At 39.7% G+C, this 20253-nt stretch overlaps 1 protein-coding gene across 1 annotated transcript in view; it reads right to left on the reverse strand.

Annotated features, from left to right (window-relative positions):
* Positions 1-20253, reverse strand: part of SORCS1 (sortilin related VPS10 domain containing receptor 1) — a 682844-nt gene that overhangs the window by 298230 nt on the left and 364361 nt on the right. The window contains exon 3 of the mRNA XM_007941533.2: positions 13707-13806. Coding sequence (XP_007939724.1) covers positions 13707-13806 — 100 coding nt within the window. The remainder of the gene's footprint in view (positions 1-13706; positions 13807-20253) is intronic.

Genomic DNA, 20253 nt, shown 5'->3' on the forward strand with positions numbered 1-20253 from the left:
GGCAGGAGTGCATGGAGGGATGGACACAGGGAAGAGGTAACTATGGGGAGGAAGTGGGAGGGGAGCTGTTGCATTGTAAACTGTGGTCAATGTCATGAGACAAAATATATGTGAACTGCTGTATGGAAAGTGAATTTGCTCTATAAACCTTCACCCAAATCACACACACACACACACACACAAACCTCACTGCCATAGAGTCGATTCTGACTCATAGCAACTCCCTTTGGGTTTCTGAGGTGGTAAATCTTTACAGAAGTAGATTGCCCAGTCTTTTTTCTGTGGACTGGCTGGTTGGTTTGAACCTCCAACCTTCTGGTTAGCAGTCAAATGTCTTAGGCACTATGCCACCAGAACTCCTTGGTAAAGAAAGATAGTGAAAAAGAGGAAGACCTCCAACAAGATGGACTGACACAATGGCTGCAAAGAGTGGGCTGAAACGTAGCAATGATTGATATGAGCACAGCGCAGGACTGGGCAGTGTTTCATTCCATTGTACACAGGAGTCACTATGAGTGTGAATCAACTCAATGGCACTTAACAACAGCAACACAATTGGGGACTTTGGTCCTTCTGTCAGCTTGCCACAGAGTAGGCCCAGCTATGCCCGGGGTAGAATAGCCTTGCAATTAGCAGAAAATCATTTTGGTGGAATAATTGGAGAGCTTGCTGATCTGTGAATCTGGGATAAACCTGCAGGCAGTGCCCCAAATTTTGATTAATTATTCATTTAGGCTTTTCCTTTGTATTGATGCAAAAAGTGATTTCATTTGAAGACTATTGTTCATTCTGGTGATCTGTCTCTTCTTTCTCCAGAGCAAGTGTTCATTTTCTCTTATAGGACACTCTGCTGTTTGGGAAGAAAAATAAGGAGGCAATGAAGAAGAAGGCATCTCACCAGTTACTCTGGGCATGGAGCCAGGATTACAACAAGCACTGCAGGGGTAAGAAGCAATGGATTTTAATTGGTGCCTAGGGGGAAAGGTCAGCTCTCTTGCAACAATGGGCATCTATGGTGGTAACTGACTGAATCCTCTGTGGGAGTTTGTAAATGTCAGTAATGCACTCCCAAATTGAAGCACAAAGGGCTTGGGCCCAAGGAACAAAGAAAGCATTAGACAGTCGAGAAAATATGTAAATCTGTTGGTGAAATAATGCATAAATAAAGTATAAGGGGTTTGTGCCCACACACAAACATGCTACATAAAATAGATTCAAAGGAAAAATAGAGTGTTTCCATGATCTGACAAGTGCCTTCCTAAGATCCAACATCTCTCTCCCCAGTACAAAGTTCAGCTCTTTTCCTGGACAACCACTGAGATTCAAACACTACTATTATTTCAGTCAAGTTGGATGGATTTAGTTTCTAATAACAACTAAAACCATCCCACTGAAATGCGAGTTTTCTGAAAACTTGTTAAGAAGTTGTAGCTGTTCTTTCTTTTAAAGGAATTTGGGTCCATTTAAGAAAGCAGTGAAGAAAAAGATAAACTATCAGCCATTGAAACACTAGAGATCCCTCTTGGTCCCCCAGAAATGTCTGGCTGCTTCTCTTATCACCAAGTTTCAGTCCATCATCTCCCCAGGGGAAAGATCAGGCAATCTACTTCCAAAAGATAACTGCCAAGGAAACCCTATGGGGAAGATCTACTCTGTCACAGGCATCGAAATCAACTCAATGGCAGGCAACAATATCTAGTGACCTAAGTTCAAACCCACCCAGTTGCATTGCTAAGGAATGCCCTGGTGATTTGCTTCCACAAAGACTACAGTTCAGAAAACCTATGGATCAGTTCCATTCTGTAACACAAGAGTCAGAATCTACTCAGTAACAATGAGTTTATATTTTTCAAGTCAACAATTAAGAAACATGATCTGTCAAAAGAGCACTTCATAAGCTTCAGGGTGCAAAAGAATAGGATACATAATACAGATTATCAAAATATCAAGATTTTAGGAAAGAAAAGGTATAGTATCAGTATCAATGTAAACTCCATGTTCATTTCTCCCTACACACCTCTCCCTCCAACAGGGTCCTGCATTATGCATATTTGTAGTTCCACTGCTAATTCTTCAATAGGGAGCTCTGGTGGTGTAGTGCCTAAGGCATTTGACTGCTAACCAGAAGGCTGGTGGTTCAAACCCACCAGCCACTCTCAGAAGGAAGGTTAGGCAATCTACTTCCATAGTAGATACTACCTCGGAAATCCAAGGAGGGGTCGCTATGAGTCGGATCTGAATCAATAGCAGTGAGTTTTTTTGTTTTATCCTTGAGTAAATTTTTTTTTTTTCTGTTGTGAATGTCATGGCCTATATCATACCAGTCTGCTACTTTGGGCAACTTAAGTTGTCTCTGTAACTATCTCAGGCTACGGTCCTCCCCAAACTCTCAGAGCCTTTGTCATCTGTACCATGTAATCCATCATCTTCTGTCTTTCATTGTTCTTTAACTGGATCCCTGAAGCAGGATAGTAAGCTCTATAAGGATAAACCATAAGGTTCAAGCATTTTCAAATTCACCATCATGCTTGCAAAGTACTGGGCACAAGTCAGGTATTCAATAAAGTGGACGTCAATTGCTTTCTTCTGAAATTGTACCTCTCAATCCCATCAAAAGTTCTGACTGACCAAGAGTTAGTTAAAGTAAATAATGAATATATCAAATCTATCATAAGTTAATATTTACTTCTGTTAATTCAATCTTAAGAGTATCACCACTGTGCATTTATTGACTTTATGAGGAAGACAGGAAAAAAGTTTGGAATAATTGAACATAAATTGCTTTTTTATGTTAAAATTGTAATTTAAATTCATCATGCAGACTTTTTTTTTGGTCTAATTAGTTCATTAGAATTGAATCGAATTAGCATGATATAATAATCAAAACAGGTATGTTTATTCATTTAATTATTTCCAAATCACTCAAAGCTATGCACTGTACTCTATGAACACTGGTTTCTCATAGCACACACGCTGAAAGACGGTTTTCTTTTTCTTTTTCCTTCTCTTTTGACAAATATTTGCTTTTCTGTGAAGGTTTCCTGAGTCCACAAAGATTGAGTTCTCTGTACATAAACGTTATGATATATATAGTTCGGCACTATAATTGATTGTTTATCCATTCATCTCCTCCAGCAGGCTGCACGATCCTAAGAGCAAGGACAATGTCTTATATCTCTATTTTCTTTTTTAATTCTTAAAAAAGAAATATACATAGCATAAAATAGGCATTTAATAAATTTTCACTGAGTTGATAGATGATAGCATAAGGTATGGCCATATAACTTAAAATAGATAATAACCATAATAATACAACAAACATTTATTGAACATTTTCTTCATGCCCACATACTGTTCTTTATTTTGACTATTTATCACAATTACCTTGTGATTTGCTAAAATTACTATATTTCATTTCAAAGATGAGAAAACTGTACCATGGAGAGGTTAATAACCAACCAACCAACAGATAAAACCCTGTATAAGGGCATACAACTAGTATATGGTTCTATACTAGTTGGAATTTAAAGCCAGGTATTTTGGCTCCAGCATCCATTATATCGACCATTTTACACCACAACTAATGATTCCACCAAGCAATTCACAGTGACCACGTTCATATGACAAAGTGCAGCTCTGTGAAGGCTGTAAATACCTACTCAGTTGATATACCTAACAAGTGCTGAAAATACCAAGTGTGCACATAAATGTAAGGGGCCACTGTACAGAAGGATAGAGAAGTAGGTAGGAGAGGCAGCTTTAAAAGGACAAAAGTTCATTAAGTGCCAGCTGAGCAATGATACTTGAATCTCTCTCTGGGGAGCTGGGGAGCCTAGATCTAGGCCTGCCATATCCCCACGCTTGAGTCCTAATTGTGTTTTCTTTCCTGGTAAAACCAATTTCAGCCACAGCCATCAACATATTTTACCCCTTTGAAACCACTCAAGAAGAACGGAGATAAGGGTAAATTGTACTCCTTCCAAAAGTCTTAATAACTTCCCGGTAAATTAGCCCTCCTCTCTCTGAGAGTTTCCAAGTGATTCTTAAACTTCTACTGCTGAAAACATTTATGAGTTTATTATTTCTTCCGTCTTCATTGTGCTCTCTGTGTTAGCTTTCTCTTATCACTATTAGGTTGCTTTAAAGTCTCTGTAGTAATCTCTACCATCTTCCCTCCTGGCTTAACATCCATGCATTTCCTCCTGCCTTTCCTTTGCTTATCTGTGAGAGGCAGTATGTTCAGAGTTCATTTATTATTTTCCGATCTTTATTTTTTGGATTTATCCATACTGTCTTTTTCTCTACTATAAGTAGGCTCACTTCCTGACGGCAGATGTTGTCAGTCTTGGCAATGTTTGGTATTCTGGTCCCTAAACAAATACACACAGCCCCAAGCACCAAAAGAAGAACAACTGTGTCTGTCAGTTATCAAATTGTGTATTCTGCAGCCCTTTCTACCTGTAAGGATCTAAGCCAATCTCGTTTACCTACAAGCTGTAGTTTTCTGTTCCGCAAGAGTTATTGTAAGTAGTTGACTTGAAGGGCTATGAAATGAGAATCATACCAGAGGTTAGGGACCCAGCAAAATGTAGAGGTGGATGCCTAGAGGAAAAGAGGGTTAAAACCACAAGATGATTTGGTCAAGAGAAAGGTCAGGTTAAGAGAAGTAATGTTTAAATGGAAATGATATAACCCCTGAGGCTGGTGGCGTTCTTTTAATTTCTCCAGGGAAGATAAAGTGGCTTTATTAAAGATTCACTGGCATTGACTTTGTTATCCTGACAGCACCAGGAGAAGGCTTGGGGCAAGTCTGATATATTGGAGCGAAACATCCCCACCCTAGTAAATGTGGCAAATTTCCTGTAGCAGCCAGCATTCATCTCCATCCATCATGAGAGCAGCATGGGCTATTCACTAGAAACAAATGTTCTAGATACAGTATGTCAAACACCGGATGATGGAAACCTCTGAGAAACCACAGGGAGTATGCTGGAAGCAAACAGACCAGAATGCTGAAAAGACCTCTGACCATTTTCCACAGCAGAGCATAACTTGGAACAAACCTGAAATAATGCATGTGACCTTCATAAAAGGGTAATGGATGGACAGTTAGCATTAGGCCAGCCAGATGTCAGGCAACATAAGCTGTAATAAAGACAGATGATGAGATAAAAATAAATAAGTAAGGAGGAGCATATAGATAGACGTACATAGATAAGTAAAAAGGAATCTGTTCCTCAAATAGGGTTAAGAAGATAGCAAGCAACAACCTTCTGAGAACCAGTCAGTGGTATAAGAAATATGGTTTCCAGGTCAATCTTACTTGGTATTATTTGCAGACTAATTTAGACCATCTCTATTTTGATTACCCCATTTGTTAAAAAGTAATAAAGCCAAAAAATAAAGTTCTATTTCTTTTTTCTTTGTTAAAGTGTCCTTTGTGAACTAAAGTAGGAAGCACTATCTAAACAGGAAAAATCAATTGATATAACTATCTATCACCTGTCTAGCTAGCTATTTACCTGATTAGCTAGCTATATATATACATTTAACATAGCTAATAAGATTCTAAATTATAACACGAATGTCTTTAGCCAGTATAAAGACAAACTTAGTCTTCATGGAGATGTAACTTACTACTGGATATGTTTTTTAAAACGACTAGGTCAAGAATAATATTTCATGTTGTTGTTGTTATTTGCCATTGAGTCGGCCCCGACTCATAGCGACCCCTCCTTGGGTTTTTGAGGCAGTATCACTACAGAAGTAGGAATGCCCAACCCCAACCTTCCTTCCGAGGAGTGGCTGGTGGGTTTGAAACGCCAGCCTTCTGGTTAGCAGTCAAGTGCCTTAGGCACTATGCTACCAGAGCTCCTATATTTCATGTATTAGATGTTTATTATATATGGTAGACACAACATCTTACAAATTAGGAATAACAAATATGTGATCTTCATTATGCAAGAAATTTCTTTCTAACAAAAATATATTGGGCAGTCTTAATGCTGCATGAAAGAGTAAATAGTGAGGAACCTGATAGGTTCTGAGAATTCAGGCAGATGGGAATATATTGGGGATGGGAAGAGAGAGACAGAAGGGAGAAGTAATTACTTTTTTGAATCTATGCAGTGATCAAAATTATTTGGCTGAATCTGTATATACATAATTTTTTTTTGCAGTATTAGTATTAAAGATGCAGAAATAAGATTTAAAAAGAATCAGGTGGGCACCTGCTATGTAATGGACTCTACGGTACAGTTCATCATAGGTTCTTTGATTTATACAGTGCTGTACAGGTACATGGTTGTTTCCCTGACCTCGTGAAACAACAATGGTACGTGGGAGTTCAGTATACGGAGGGGAGAGGGGCCTAGACCTCATTTCCCTTTCCTCTCAACTATGTTATTAAGAGCCCAGGAGTTTCAGAGGGATTCCCAAGGGTCACCTTGGGGCCACGAGGAGGTTGCTTAGTGGGTAGTGTTCCTGGCACTCCACTCCTGATTTCAAAAAGAACACTGTGCACTCATTCTGTGACTTGACTGAATACCAGGTGCTTGGACGTCTGTTGGAAAATTACCCTGTGATAAAACTGTGGATGTGGCATGCTGTCCTGGACTTTTTTTTTAAATGCTCAAGAATAGAACTCAACCGTACTCAATGGCCTGACACAGTATAAACACTCAGCTGTATCCAGGAAGGATCAAAGTAAATGATCTTTCCCTTTAGCCATCATTGCCCAGGTGAAGTGCAAGGAAGGAAGCACTTGTTCACTAAAAAAGTCACTTTTATTGAATTTTGGAGAATGCCACTTCCACTATGTCTCGAAGTTCATGCCTTGCACTTCTTTGTGAATGAAATACACATTTTTTTTTTTTTTTAAAGATGAGAGGCAAACGGATGATCTTGTGTACAAAGGGACAGATAAAAGAACTAGGGTGGAATGAGCAAGTGTTGAGTGTCCGCCAAGGGAAATGTCATGCACCCCCTTTGATGTATTATACAATACCCTAGTTCCCCTTGGCCCTGCCAGATAATGTGAAGTTAGTGTGATGCAAAGTCCTGGCATTTTAAATATTAATCATGTTCTTCCAAGCTACAAAAAATGAAGTTATATACATTATGGCCTAGAAATGATTAAAATCTACACAGCTTATTTTATTTTACTATCCTTGTTTATTTACTTAAACAAATTAATTTGCTAATTAGAGAAAACAAATGACTCAAAGCTGGTTTCACAGAATACTTCCTTTTTCATATTTCAGCTTGGGAGTTCCACACCCAGCCTAAGTTCAATTCAAATTCTCAGACATATGTTAAACCCCTACTGTATACTAAGCTCCTATGCGAGTTGTCTTAGGGACTATAAAGTAAGCAAAGCACTTTATCTCATCTGTTGTTGTTGTTGTTATTTGCCTTCGAGTTGGCCCCAACTCATAGCGACCCCTCCTTGGGTTTCCGAGGCAGTATCACTACGGAAGTAGGATTGCCCAACCTTCCTTCCGAGGAGTGTCTGGTGGGTTTGAACTGCCAGCCTTCTGGTTAGCAGTCAAGTGCCTTAGCCACTATGCTACCAGAGCTCCCTTATCTCATCTAGGAGTTTAAATTCTAAAGGGGAGATTAGCCATGGTCTACTAGTTGCTGTTGGGTTGACCCAAGTCATCGTTACCCCATGATGTGTGTTAGAGCAAAACTGTGCTTCACTGGGTTTCCAACAGCTGAGTTTTTTGAAAGTAGATCACAAGGCCCTTCTTCCAAGGTGTCTCAGGATGGACTTGGACCCCTAACCTTTTGGTTAGCAGCCAAATGCATTACCTGTTTGCACTACCCAGGGACTCAGACATGATCTAACAACTAGAATCCAAAGTCAGAGAAAAGTGCTAAAAGAGAGGCCAATGCCTCAGAGATGAGAGAGAATGAGAAAACTGCATTATGTGAACTGATGAGATTTTATGGGACAAGTGGCATTTAAAGGGTGTTTTAAAGGCATAATGGTCCTAGCTTCTCTTTCACCACTTGTATATAACCTTAGGCAAGTCACTAAACTCCCCAGGATTCTGTTTGCTTACCTAGTAGGATCTGAATATCTTCAACACATATTTTTGGAAGAAGTTGGTGGACCCTATCCACCACACCTGACCCCAAAGTAACAGACATGGTCCAGACCACCCAACCCAAATGACAAGGGGCATTAAGCATGGCCAGGTTGGAAAGAGAAGAAGTGAGGAGTCCATAATCAAACCCTTATTTAGAATGTGCCACATACAGTATGGTAATTAAAACCTAAACATCTGGAGAAAACGCAAACAGTGCTTAATGCTGGCATGTAGCAAGAGACCCACAGGAATTATCAATGTGTTCGGAGAAGCTAGCATCCTATTTATAGGATGAAAATCTTGGGAGACTCTCCCAGCAGGAACGATACTAATTAAGTGGTGATGACACAGAAATGAGAAGGAACCTGGTGTGGAGGGGCCACAGGCAACATAAAGAACAAATAGTCTCTAAGTTTCTTCTTGGCTGGGAACGTACGGGGCAGAGCACAACGTTGCCGCAAATAAATGGACTGCTTCTCCAAGTTAAATGTACACACACATATCCACATTTTTGTCTTTATTCTTCCAATGAATTCCACTTGTGGTTCTGTACTCTCTAATCCTTGAACATGTTATACACTGCCTCGTGGAGGGAGAACAGCTCAGGTCTGTTGGACTGATGTGGAAAGGTATTGCTGATAGATGCACACACAGTAAAAAGAAGCTTTCTTTTTAGGCAGAATATGAATAAATTCCTAAGAATTTAAGAGTGAGACCAAGATTTTCACATTCATTTTTTTTTCTTTGTGCCATCTGTGTTACTTGTACCCATCACCCTCTCCATCCCTTCTGTTCCTTTCAGTTACAGGTTAAATCATCTTTTCTCATAGCAGACTATATGTATGAAGCCAATAAACTATTGTTGGCACCAACGAGTCTTGGGATTTATCATGAACTGGGGGTGGTGGAAATGCCCTGCCCCGGAGATGTGGTGATAGATAGCAAAACTGCCTCTCCTCTGGCACTGGGACTTACTCAGTCTTGTTCTTCTGAGCCTACCTCATATATCAGAGGCAAGGGGCAGGGTTTGTTCCAAAAGAGAGATTATGAATGAGCTAAAATATACCTGGGAGCAGACTTTCTATGTCTCATAGCTATTCGAGATTCCCCAGACTGACATATGACGACATTACAGTTTTTACTGTAACAGACGTATCCAAGGAAAGCTGCTATAATTTACAGCAGGCTTGCAGAGCATCTGCCACGGGATGATCATCAATTTAAACTGTAAATAATGCCTCACTTTGTTCTGGACTCTGATCCCAGTAATACCCTTAACAAGCTGCCTGCAAAGCCAGGGCACGATGCCCACGGTTGGATGTATGTTGACTGAAGAACTGCGCTAGTCCTCAAAAAAGTGGCTAAAAATAGCAGTAAGAAGGGGAAGGCACAGAGGGGTTTCTGGGAATGCAAAGCAGTTGCCCTGATGTTGTCAGTTTTATTCCAGTTGTTCCCACTGAAGTGAGAAGCAGAGGGGAGCATTTGGTACAAAAGATGTTAACTTGCAAGATAGCACCCGGGAGACCTGAAAGAATTAATACAGAGCTTTAAAGGAGACTGCCCTTTTCACTGGAGGATAACGAGAGTCCTGGGAGAATTGGAGCGAACATGAGTGCCTTTGTCCTGCATAATTAATGGAGTCTTATACTTCTTTCTTCTTCTTCTTTTTTATATTACGCTGTATTGATTAGGGGAGATATTTTACACTTTAAAGTGTTGTGCAAGTTCTATCTTTTAGTTCAAGTATGTCCCTTTGGGGTAGAAGTATGTATCTCATGGTGATAAATTGATCTCATAAGTAGAAAAACTGTATACTAATATACTGCTATGTCAACTTTATTGATTTTTGTACCACTGTAAGGCCCTTCATCGTCCTCCAATATTTCTTAAATCTATCAGCATCTCAGAAAGTGACCCTGAAGGCCTCATTTATCTACAGAGGAAAAGATCCCTTTGTTTAGTTTCACCCATAAACATTGTGATTTAAACAGTTTAGGGACCGCCTCTGCTTCTGGGAAGGTAAGGGGCCCAGAATGAGCTGTGCTCTCAGTCATGGGCAGTGACTTCTCTTTACGTGGAAACAGGGTCAGCCAAGATGAAATAGCTAAATGTCCATGACCAAATGCTCTTCTTAAAGTCCTCCAGATAACTAGAGATTAATTATATAGCCTGATTAACGTGGTACAATCGGTTAAGCACTGGGCTACTAGACAAAAGGTTAGTGGTACAAACACACCCAGAGGCATCTCAGAAAACAGGCCTGGGTATATGCTTCCAAAGGTCACAGCCTTAAAAATGCTACAAAGTAGTTATACTCTGCACACCTGGGGTCATCATGAATTAGAATCAATCAGTAGCAACTAACAACAACTGAACGGAATGGGTTCTTTGCCAGGGCTGTGTGCAGTATCCCATCCAAGAATTGCTGACCATCTTAGAAGCTGTATCTAGACTTGAGAGCCTTATCCTTCCAGTCCCGCTCATGAAAACTACCTTCAAATCTGCACACCGTCCTCCTCATACTGTTCTGCAGCTATGGAAAAGTCTGTAATGACATTCAGTATTCCGCACCTTATTATAATGTTATTTTAGCATGCTACTCTAACACACACCAATCGAAGAGTAACTATCAACACAGGAGAACAATCCTAGGTCTCTGTCAGCACCATTAGTATAGAGATCTTTGTTTCTGCTTACGTCACTTTACAAATGGGGAATAAAAGGTTCCCGCTGTACTGTCAGTGAGTCCACTCCAACTCATAGTGAGCCTATAGGAAAGAGTTGAACTGCCCCAAGGCTATAAATCTTTATGGAAGCAGGCGGCCTCATCTTTCTCCCATGAGCACCTGCTGGGTTTTAACCACTGACTTTCTGGTTAGCAGCCCAATGCTTTAACCAATACCAGAGTGCCTAATACAAGGTGGTGGTTGTTGTTATGTGCCGTCAAGTCGGACCCGACTCATAGCTACCCCTCCTTGTGTTGCTGAGGTGGTATCACTACGGAAGTGGATTGCCCAACTTTCCTTCCGAGGAGTGGCTGGTGGGTTTGAACTGCCAGCCTTCTGGTTAGCAGTCAAGTGCCTTACGCACTATGCTACCAGAGCTCCCAATACAAGGTTAGGAAAATTTAAATGACTAGCACATGGTTACCTGCTATAGGAGCAGAGTCAACACAGGAACTTACATTCCTGAATCTAAGCTGAAGGATACTTCTATTACAAATAGTCATACTGCATTTACTACATGAATACCAGGCATTTCAGGGTCATTTCTCTTGGTACATAGCACACTGCCTAGTATACAGTTTGTCGATTGTCATACTTACTGAAAATGTGAGCTAGAGGAAAAACAGATAGGGATCAATCCAAACCCAACAAATACAACTAAATTTCATTATAAAAATAAAGGATTTAAGTTAAATGTCTCAAAATTTGAACTACTAACAGTAGAACCAAAGTGTTCAGATATAATTGTTGATGATGGACCAGTAACCAGACAGAAGGGGAAGACAAGCTGTGTTCAGGACACAGCTCTAAAGGTGTGAGGTTGGCATTGCGTTCTGCTGTCCAATACTGTGGCCACTAGCCACATGTGACTAAATTAATTAAAATTAAGTTCAAAAAGCTGTTCCTCAATCACACTAGCTGTATTTCAAATGCTCAGTAGCTACAAGTGGTTTATGGCTTTAGTATCATACAACTCAGGGGACCATTTCCATCATCTAAGACACTGTCATTTATGGAGGACAATCACTACCATTACTTCCAACATTCATATGAAGATGACGATGAGAAAAGGAGATAAAGGAGAGAAGAGAAAACACTGATTGAGCATTTTCTAATCTATGCTAAGCACTTAAAGTGCTTTATTTCATATAACCCTTACAATTTCCTTTATGAGGTAGGTACTATAATTATACCATCTTAAATTTGATGACATAGTGCTTGGAAAGATTAAGTAAATCAGCCTAGTTACACACTTGGTAAGTGTCATGGCTGGGTTTTTCATTCAAGCCAAGTGACCCCAGAGTCTATGCTCAAATGACAAGTTATGCTGATTCTACTGGAGATCTTGAAATATTTAGAGCCAGAGGAATATTACACTTTACTGTGGTGGTTATTAATCCTAGATGCATATAAAATAAACATCTGAGGAACTTTCTAAAGATACAGTTAGCAGAGCTTTTCTCCAGAGCAACAGGGGTGGGGCCTGTGCCTGCACATTTAGGGACCACTTAGTGCCCTTAATGTACAACCAGAGTGCAGGATGACTGCTTTAGAGCTGTTAAGTCCATCTTTGGCTGTTCCCTCTGAGGAAATTCATAACCTATCCAAGATCACAAACTGTGACTAATGACAGATCTAAGATGAGAATCCAGATATTGGTATTACCATCAAGACAGAACACTGCCAAGGACCAAAACAAGAAAAAAAAAAAAAAAAAAAACTCACTGCCATTGAGTCAATTCAACTTATAGTGACCCCTCCTTGGGTTTCCAAGGTGGTATCACGGAAGTAGATTGTCCAATCTTTCTTCCAAGCAGTGGTTGCTGGTAGATCTCAACCACCAGTCTTCTGGTTAGCAGTCAAATGCCTTAGGCACTATGCCAACATATTAATGAATAGTGGCTTTTTTTTCCCCCTGTTTCTCAAGGAAACCCAGGTTAGACTTTGAAATTGTCAGTCAGAGTGCAGAATTTGGGAATGCAACTTTATAAACAAAGGGATGGATGTAACACCACTCTCCTCCTGAGACAAATAGGTCTTTCTCATATAAGGGAAACATTTTTCTTCCCATAAAATAATTTCTCTGAAGAGTAGATAAGCCCTCTTAATGGGAGCAGCATAATCTTGTGTAAATAGTACTGACTACCAGCAAAGACACCTAGATTTTAATACCAACTGTGCCCATGACTCTCTGATAGAAGTAAAGCATCTCTTTTCTCTGAACCTTAGTTTGCTTATTTATAAAATTAGAATGTTTGTAATCTCCAAGGGCCCTTCTGGCTAAGATCCATTCCCACAAGGCACCAATCCACCACTCTTTCCAAGGAACTGTCTTCTTCTGTCAAATGCAGTGTCTCTATCTTGATATTTGTGTCCAGGTTGAACAAACATTAGAATGAAAAGTCCAACTTGCCACAGGACAACGTGTTCACTTAAATTCTACTTAAATTATTCACTTGATGTCAGGGGAACACAGGGGAAGGGGGAGTGGAAGGGAGAATCTGAGGGAAGGCCCATCTCTTCTGCTGTCTTGTCAAGGTTCCTTTGATTCCTCTGACAGATTGGCCAGAGCTCTTATGAGAGAGACAGCAGCATCTACTCAACAAAGCTCATTCCTGTAGCAGCCTTTCAGAAATGGAAGTGATCCACCTACCCTTCTCCCTCCCACATTCACCGCTGCTGATCAGAAAATTAGGATGTGTCAGACTTTTTTTTTCCTCACCTTTACATCCATCAAGTCATCTTTACATCTCTAATCCTTGCTTAACTGTAATGGATTTTCAGATAGCTAGAAACATTTTTTTTTTTTTTTTGGTTTAGAGAGGTCAGCCAACCAAGACAAAAGTCATAACATGAATAAGTCGTATGCTGAATATACATTTCTTACCTTCCGCTTGTTGGTAGGACAGACATACAGATAGCTCAGAATTGTCTTCAACCCAACTTTATCATTCAGCTTCTCATAGGTTGTCCCATAATCAGTTGACCTATAATTCAAAAGGACCATTAATGAGGACAGAAGTATTCGTCATTTGGCTGCTTGTCAGGATAATGCGTGTTTTACATGGTAGAATGGCCCTCTGGAGGTTTCTGAATGATTCATGTAGTATATAATGATGCTTAATTATGTACACAGTAGCATCATGTGAGTGGTTAACATTTGCATTTAAATTGAATTGGTAAAAATTAAAAATCCATCTCTCAACTGCTTCTAAATGTATGCACATTGCATAAGGAATGTAGTTAATTTTAAAAGATTAAGAGATGAGGGTGTTCTTTGGATTTGAGCAAAGAAAAAAGTGTTTTCAATTGCATCTGACATTTCCAAACTTTTGCTTTATCACAATGAAAAAGAAGATTCTCCTGATTTATCTACAAATTGTGTTTTCCTTCATGAGTCATAGAATATGTGGTAGGTCAGTCCCTTCAAAGGTCAGTCCATCTTTTCCTACTACTAAAAGCAAGAAAATGTGAAATTTCAGTCTGACTTAGTGCTGTTTTCCCATGTTAAGCAACTGTGGTGGTTACGTTTGTATGTCAACTTGGCTGGGCCTGATTGAGTGGCTGGGCAGCTGGATGTAGTATTCCCCATGATGAGACTGGTAATCAACTCCATGGCAGAATCTACTGTGAGCAGCTGAGTAGCTGCCTTTGGGTGTGTGGTCTGCATTCCATATATAAGTAGCACCTTTCGCTTTGGTCTCTAGCTTATGGCACACTTGGGCCCTACATGTAGCCATGTTGTTGTTCAGCAGCCTGCCATGCTCTGCCAACCTTGGGATTTACAATGGACTTGAACTGATGGCCTGCCATGTGGTATGGTAACATTGAGACTGTGCCTTTTTACTTGTTAACCTTGGACTTCTCAGCTTCAGCAGCCAGCAGCTGTCTGAGTGGAGAAATGCCTCTAGCTCCAGTGGGGCGGGAGCAGGAGGCAGAGCTGGACCCAAGGTTGAGGGGCACTCAGCCCCTAGAGCCTGGCACTTTGAACTTGGACTTAAACCCTCCAAACTAAGAGATTAAACTCCTGTTTGTTAAGGCCATCGCATTTGTGGTATATTCTTGTCAGAGCGGCACTAGGGAACCAGAACAACAACCCAGAATTCTGAGGACATAAATTTCTTAGTGTTGCCTTTATCATTCTTGAAGATTCTCTCCCATTTATCAAGCCACTGAATAAATAGGTTTTTATCACCTTCTCCATGAAGGTCTCCTATGTACTTCAGAATCATTATCTTATTATATCATCATTACAATCATGTACAGTAAAGGATATTACCTGTACTTGATGAAAGATGTTAAGTGACCTGTTCAAATTCACATAGCTAATAAGCAGTCCAGTTGGAATTTGAATCCAGGTATAGTAGCCTAAGCCATGAGCCTCTTCATTGTATTACAGCTGGGTTTTTTAATACTTAAAGGAGAGAGATCAAATGTCCACTTTCTTCTTTTGCCATGTAGGAGGGCCCAATTTAAGTCATTCATTCATTCACGTTTATACCGCTGCTAAAATGTGCCAGGCACTGTGCTACATTGCTGGGATACAGTACCTAACCACTGTTCACAAGAATCTATTACTTTGAGTAACCCCTACTCTCAAGAATTTAACAGGTTTGTTTGAGAGAGAATGCAACATCAGAAAATAGTTACAATGAGCTAAATGCAATGATAGAAATGTGAATTATAATGCTTAGAAAATAAAGTTGGTCTAACTAGAAAAATAACAAGAAAATAATGTAATCATTTAGATTATTTTCTTATACCAATAAAAGTTATAAAAATCAAGTAGAAAAAGATTGTGCTAACAACCTCACTACCACCATTCATTAAGAGTCTTCTCTAGACCTGGCACTGGAGAGAAAAAAAAAAAGATGTATAACATATGATTATGAAATTAAGAATCTGTTATTGCTGGGGATTCAAGACATTCTTTTCTAAAAGAAATACTGATGTAAGTCAGTCCATGGTAACTACCAAAGAGTCAATACATTTTAAGATTTAGACAATATTACACATCATCATAGATAATGATATTATTCAAGGGTTCTTGGAAGAAGTCAGGAAATGGAAAATGGATAGGACCCTTTCAAAACAGGAAGTAAGAAAAATGTCTTGGACTAGAACATACCTGTGTAACCCAATAAATCACTGGTTTTCTTCAGGACCAGTTACTCAACCACCCCATCAAATAAACCTCAGCTTGATAATCAGGAATATATGAGGGACATTCCAAAACTATTTCACAAGAGAGTTTATTCATGAATAAAGACTTCTTAAAGTCCTTCTTTTGTATCCATCAATGTCCCTTCCAACCTACACCTGACATGTAGATATTTACTTCACTCTCCATGAAAATCTGGAACTTTCTTCCCTCATGCAGTCCACCCTTGGTGTTTGCCATTTCTTCCACTCCTACCCTCGCCTATCTGGGCCAACATGTTCCTCTATGCAGCAGTTCTACACTGCACACACACAGCCATCAGAATGAGCTGCACCAACAACAGTGTTTGCTTGTCCCAACAACTTTACAAGCCAGTCTCTGACTCCTTCTACTGTGTAGCTTGTTCTATTCACTTTTCTGGACAATAATTAAAAACTCAAAAATTACACAAGCAAGTGCAAAATTCATCGTGGGGGGGGTGAGTATAGGGTGGAATGTATAAATACTCCTCCATTAATAAATTTTGTTAGAAGTAAGTGGGAATACATTGCACATGAGGTAATTGCTCAATTTTCCTAGCAGAATAATGGGAAGGAAGCTAGAGAAGTAGGAATTGGGCTACGGGGACTGCAATAATGACCTGCTTGTAACTGTTACTATTCACATTTCTGTGATCTCTAAACAAGTCAATATTTCCATGTTCAAAATACATACTCTACAACTATTCACATTTCTGTGATCTCAAAGCTAGTCAATATTTTCATGTTCAAAATACATACTCTACAAAGGCAAATGAGGATGATTCTTTAGGGATTCTTTGTGGAATCAGCTTTTTTTGTGTGTATGTGTCTCTGTGTGTAAATGAAATCCCAATTGGACAAGATGATAATGGAGTGACTAGCATATATTTATATTAGCAACTTTCCTTTAAGAGAGATTATATTATGTTATTGGATACTTTTCTCTTATGATAATATCATCTACCCACCAATCCAGACTCCTGAAAGTATCTGCCACTACTTCTGTGCCATCTCAACCCCTTCATTTAAAAAAAGCTCAAAAATGAAACCAAAAACTCAGTGACAGCTGACCTAAAGACTTAAACATTATAGCATTATAATATACCACGTAGGGAAAAAAAAGATACACTTTTACATGTTCAAATGGTACAGAATAGCGGTTCTCCTAGGGTGCCCAAAGAACTAGAAGAATAGGTGCAACTAGATTAGGGTAAGAGTGTTAACAGCATCATGGGTGGAACTAACAATCACTTGGCATACACTGCTTCAGTGGTACAGCAACTCTGGGCATGACAATATTAAATACTTGCAAATCAATCACTAAGTAATCAGAGCCCCAAGCTATGCAAGTAGTTGCTTTTCTCACCCTCACACCATGGACTCTCTCTTGAAGACCTCCTAGATCTCTGCACAGGATGGCAATCAGAAGATTGAAGGTTGCTCAGCAGAGGATCCCAAGACAATTGCTCCAATATCAAGACCAGCATCTGTTCTGAATGGTCAGTGCATATGCCAATCAGCTTCAGCCACAGTGGGGGAGACAATGACCTAGAGGGTGGCACTGTACATTGGAATGTAATTCTGAGTACCTATCTGCACCACTCTCCTTCACACCTAATAGCTTGCCAATTATCTTCACATGATCATTGGTGAGAACTGCAGTCTCCTAGGCACCTGGGCTGGGAGCTCTGGTAGCAGGCAGTGAGTTTTGTTTGGTTTAGTCACCTGGGCTATAGAAGAGAAACAGAAAGGGTAGCAGTGGGCTGCCTGGCAGGCCAGCAAACTGCTTGATAAATATTTTAACTATCATCCCTGGGTAAGCGGGTGGGTGTTTACCAAGATCAGAAATGATTTGGTAAAATTTAATGTTCTTTTACTTCACAGCTTTTCATAAATTTAATATTCTAAATGTGAAGATCTTAAACATATATTCCATGCAGCACTTTCCAAACATATTTCCATTCTTGAGGAGACTCTAATGAGATTAGTGTTCTGAGCAACACACTGAGAGAAACATATTACAAACAACAGCAACAACAAAAAAGATATGGATCTTGACTATAAAAGAAAAGGGGAACAATAAAGGTATTTTCAAAAGATCAAATTTGCAAACAGGAGTGGCAGAGTATGTTAACCATAAAGTGACTACTGTTATAAAGAAAACAAAGGAAGGAAGTTATCTTAAAAACAAAACAAACAAAACAAAACAAAAAAACCCATGATACATAGACTTATTTAAGATGCAACCTAAACCAAAACCCAATCCTGTGGTGATTGAGTTGATGGTAGCATAGTGCCTAAGGCACTTGACTGCTAACCAGAAGCCTGGCAGTTCAAACCCACCATCCACTCCTTGGAAGGAAGGTCGGGCAAACTATTTCCGTAGTGACACTGCCTCGGAAACCCAAGGAGGGGTCGCTATGAGTCGGGTCCGACTCGACGGCACGTAATAACAGTGACCCTGTAGGACAGAGGAGAACTGCCCCATTGGCTTTTTGAGGCTGCAGTTGTTATGGAAACAGAGCACCACAGCCTTCTCTTGAGGAGCAGCTGTTGTGTCCAAAGGACAGACCTTGCTATTAGCAGCCAAGTCTTAACCACTGTGCCACCAGGACTCTTCCATGCACTAGAAGCAGCCTTGACTTCTCAACTTGCACAATTTTTGAAAAGCATTTCTTTCTTTCTTTCTTTCTTTTTTTTTTAGGTGTTGTTTACAGGTGACTTATCACAGATGAAAAACAGGGCTTCTGTCAACACCTATACTGTGTTAGAAGCAGCAGAAATCTTAAAAAAAAAAAAAAAAAAAAAAGCGTTGCATGAAAATAAATATGCAAGTGATTAAATCAAGGCTCACTTACTTTTGGTTTTGATCCTTAATCTCTCCTCTTCCCTGTCCAGAATCAGGTCTTAAATAGTGACTTTTAGAACATCTGAAAGGATCTACAATTCTAAGCACCAATCCAGCATGCCTTCATTTAACTGTTTACTAGGTGCATGGAGCTGAGATGAATTGCTCTGAGGGGTGGTTAAACCACATCTGAGGTACCGCACCTGCTTTCAAGAGCTTATGATCTCTTTGAGACGACAAATCTCCCATCACACTTGAAGCAGGATCAATACAGAGTATGGCAAATTTCCACAAGGAGTGGTAGAAATAAAACATGTGATTGGAATTCCTCTACTATAATCTTATCCCATCAAATGAGATAATAAGCAGGGAATCAGTAGTAAACTAAGGGAATTAACCCATGAAGAGTACTCTGCACATGACTGGCACACAATAAGCAATCCATACAGGAGAGCTTCTCTTCTTCTCTATATGATCCATCTTTTCTTGATGTTTCTTGGAATTCTTTGTGTACAACTTACAGAAAGCCATCACATGAGCCCTCAAGGCAAATCTCAATCACTGACAATTAATTAGACTGATTTTCCTTGTGAGAGAAGAAACTCATAGAGCTTTACCTTTTAAAGATGTATCTAAATTTACTTGATCATATTTTGAAAAATATGTGACAGTAGTTTTCTGTGGGATCTGAATCAGAGAGTTAGAAGAACTGGTATTTGAGAGTTAAAGAGTCTACTTTCTGCTTTTATAATAACTGCACCAAAATCCCATTGCTGAATACAGGCTATGATGCTTAAGAATATTAACAGATAATAAAAATGAAAGTTTATGGGGTGCTTATAATGTGAACTAAACTCTTCAAATGCAGGATCCTTCCCAGCAGACGCTGAGATTAACCACGTTTTGCCGATAAGGAGGGCCTGGAAGTATAACCAACCTGCTTTGAGGCCACAAACCAGACCAGGGCTACTTCTGAGCCTTTGAACCCGACATCATGCTTCACTGTCTCCTCCAAATCTCACGAACAGCAGATTGCAGATGGAAAAGATGTATTTACAAAATCAAATTTACGTATCTTAGTGAAAGGAACTTGAGGTTTTAAATGGTGCAGACCAAAACGTGACCTTGTCTTCATCCATAGTAAAAGGACAGAAGAACTGACAGTGAGAATTAATTTTAAGAAAAGTACAGATACCCTTACAACAATCAAAGAGAAAGAAGAAGGTACCTGCATTATCTGGCCCACATTGGCTCCTGCTGAGGCTAGAAACAAGTAAATAAAATAAGTGGATAAAATAAAGTGGACTAGAGGCGGGGCAAGATGGCGGACTAGGCAGAAGGATTGCACAGACCCTCTTCAACAAAGAAAAGGGAAACCAATTAACACAGACACAGAAGATAATCT

The sequence above is a fragment of the Orycteropus afer genome, unplaced genomic scaffold, assembly GCF_000298275.1.
Source record: "Orycteropus afer afer isolate SDZICR_OR568_19922 unplaced genomic scaffold, OryAfe1.0 scaffold00082, whole genome shotgun sequence".
Taxonomy (NCBI): Eukaryota; Metazoa; Chordata; class Mammalia; order Tubulidentata; family Orycteropodidae; genus Orycteropus; species Orycteropus afer.